We start from the raw sequence: 2,925 nt of genomic DNA, 5'->3' as shown, positions 1-2,925 counted from the left end.
CAACTATGGCAGCTGGTCATTTCAAAACAAAGTTAATTAATTGTTCTTCTTAATCGACCTGATGATGCTGGAAATGGTTGTCTCAGGCCTCGGTGAATCTCTGTCCACAGTTAGGGAAAGTGCACTAATCAGAAAAACAAATATGGATAAGGAAACAGTAGTATGTAGTAAAATCCAATTAAAACAAGCCAACATAAACATAATGGATACATGTAATACGCTCATTCATTGAGTGACAGACACATGTAGATTTTTGAGCAGAACATATGACTTATTAGTTTATGGAAAATTGGAAATACAGACACATGACCATATAGATAACTTAATATGGGAAGTAGCAGATCATTTGTGAGCTGGGGACATAGTTGCAACTTGCAAGTTCCATGGAGGGCCCGGCTCAAGTTTTTCTTGGACCTTGTGCCAAAAAAATTTCTTCTTTTAGTTAGGGTTTTATTTGCAAATTTCAGAAATTTGAGGCCCTTGTATGTAAAAATATCAAAAATTGAGGGTCCTAAAACCTTTAAAAAATTACCAAAACTGAAGAGTCCCGGTGCTCCCGCACCCCCTTTACGCCGGGCCTAGTCTTCCATGTTGTACGTTTTCAAGGCTATAATGCACTTATTTTTGTTGCATTATTGTTTCTATGACTGTCCAACTCGCACAACGTAACTTCACAACTTGTGTACGTTCTTCCACCATTGTTGGTGTTTCTGCTAATAAATATATAAGTCAAGTTTTAAATAAAATTAAACTCAACCAAGATTGTAACTGTAACCGATCCCAAACATAAATTTAAATTATTAATTGGACACAAGATCTAGATCAAGACCTGAAAGCGAAACCTTTTGTTTGAAACAAAAGCTTCTAAGTTCAAAATCATTTTTTGTTTATCGTAATTTTTACTCGTAAGTAATATTTCATTTCTGCAACGTGAATTTGGTAGACCAATATAATTGGGATTTAACGTGAACTTCCTAGCTACAATATATTTTAATTCGGTCATGTAATTGGACAATTCATAGTTTGTCGTGGATCATTTTCATTTACACACAAGTTTTTTTTTTTTTTCAATACAAGGGGTCGAGTTGGATTACATGTATATTTCATTACTGACCGTGTTGAAGACAAATTAAACAAGAAGAAAAATATTATATTATCATAACAACAAAGTCACACCACCGAACATTAAAACAGAAAGATGCATGTCATACTCATAAGAGTCACTCGTAAAGTGACGTAGACTTATTTTATGTAAAATGCACACACGTTTAACCACCGAAGATGTTTGGTTGATTAACATGGGAAGTAACAGATACATCTGTGGTATGGGAATCGATAATTGCAAGATCCATGTTTTGCTCCCTCAAGGTTAATGCACTGATTCTTGCAAGCGTTGTTGTTTCCGCAGACTCCGGACCAAGTCCCACTTGACCTCTCGCACAACTTCTGTGCGTTTACCATTGCCGGTGCTTCTACAGATGCATCATGCATGCATATATTTCTCATGGTTAGTTATCCAAATAAATGAAAATAACATTTAAACACACATTTTCATTGATATGATAAGATGATTACTCACCAAAAGCAGCAAAGAGAACAAGAGCAGCGAAGAGAAGGGTGATAATGGAAGCAAACTTAGCCATGTTGATTTTTACTATCTTGTTTTCAATGTATGTGTATGTATGTGTTGTGTGATGAAATAAGCTAAAGATCAACTTCTATTTATAGTGAAACGATGGTGAGTTAATTAGTCGATCTATTTGGGCATCGTATAATCACGTTTCGTAACCCCACAAATTAAACACTAAGTGTCTTCTAGCAGCTGATTGGTATTAGCATGATAAAAACTTGACTTTTTCATAGTTGATGGCTGGTTATTCTCCACCACATATTTTTCTCTAATAATAATATCTTGGTGGCTGCTTTGGTTTTGAGCTAATCATACATCGTTTACATAGGCGGCTGCTTAATCTGATGTGGTCAAGACTCAAGAAAATAAGATCGTAATATAACCAAGCGGTAGTTAATTTACACGATTATTTTGATGTGTCAGATATTTTCACAGTTTTTTTTTTTCCTTTAACAGAAATGTGAATTTTCATTAGATGAAAAAGTTTGTAAAAGTTACAAAAGATTAATTGTTTCCTGCCAAAAAAAAAAGAGGTGATGTTGAGTCTTTAAAGTCTAACCAAGCTGAGAACGCACTCCAAGTGTGGAAAATAAACGAGTTGTATCCAAATCTTTGTTGGTGGTTTTGACAAGAGGCCATCGCTAACTTCACAATGAAGGGAACATATGGTCTCAACTCTCAAGTTTCAGGGAACAAACCACAAAGGCAGCAACTAGTTTGCTCAATTTGCAGTCCCAGACTTTTGAGCCTTGTTTTAGTGGGAAGCCGATAATTAGATGTGTAAACCATATCATAAATGCATGTTTTGGAACTGCTCCTTTGAACCAAAAGTGTATATCAAGATATGTTTTGGTTGATCTCTAGAGTAACATCGTTTTGCCAAGTTTGCAGAACAAAAGAAACTCTTCTCGCTAGATTTTTCGCAAGTTAAAACACACCAGGAAACACCTTTAACCGTAAATTATGTGATCCATTACGCTGCTCTCGCCGGCGGTAGTTTTTCTAACTATCAGAAGAAGGTAACGGTGAATTTCATACAAAATTGGTGAATATAGAGCTTAAGGTATGATTCGTAAATTCGTTAACAAAGAAATTGGCAAAATAACTGAAAATACCAACTAACTAAGAAAAAAGTTTATAAAGTAATTACGAAATTAGATTATATAAGCGATCAAATTTTGTTTTTGAACTAAAAATAATGATTGAATTCTTTTAAATTGAGGAAAATCGTATTTTTTTTTGTATGGTTTCGAACTATTCTTAGATTAGATTACATTTAGAGAGTTTAAGGTTCA

General features: G+C 34.5%; 1 protein-coding gene across 1 annotated transcript; it reads right to left on the bottom strand.

The window, feature by feature from the left end:
- Positions 1-1,085: 1,085 nt before the first annotated feature.
- LOC17895213 (defensin-like protein 4) lies at positions 1,086-1,716 on the bottom strand. Its single transcript, XM_006303008.2, has 2 exons — positions 1,580-1,716; positions 1,086-1,472 (listed from the first exon to the last, which is right to left on the bottom strand). Exons 1-2 carry the CDS (start codon positions 1,641-1,643, stop codon positions 1,294-1,296), a joined length of 243 nt encoding a protein of 80 aa, XP_006303070.1. The 5' UTR covers positions 1,644-1,716; the 3' UTR covers positions 1,086-1,293.
- Positions 1,717-2,925: the final 1,209 nt, after the last annotated feature.

Source organism: Capsella rubella, unplaced genomic scaffold (assembly GCF_000375325.1).
Source record: "Capsella rubella cultivar Monte Gargano unplaced genomic scaffold, Caprub1_0 scaffold_2, whole genome shotgun sequence".
Classification (NCBI taxonomy): domain Eukaryota; kingdom Viridiplantae; phylum Streptophyta; class Magnoliopsida; order Brassicales; family Brassicaceae; genus Capsella; species Capsella rubella.
Note: the sequence above shows the minus strand (reverse complement) of the source record. Positions and strands in the feature narration are given on the sequence as shown.

What these genes read in the sequence shown, in the direction of transcription:
- LOC17895213 (XM_006303008.2), bottom strand. Translation starts at nt 1,643, where the DNA reads ATGGCTAAGTTTGCTTCCATTATCACCCTTCTCTTCGCTGCTCTTGTT. An exon ending in TGTTCTCTTTGCTGCTTTTG is followed by an intron (nt 1,473 to 1,579) that starts GTGAGTAATCAT and finishes ATGCATCTGTAG; the next exon opens with AAGCACCGGCAATGGTAAAC.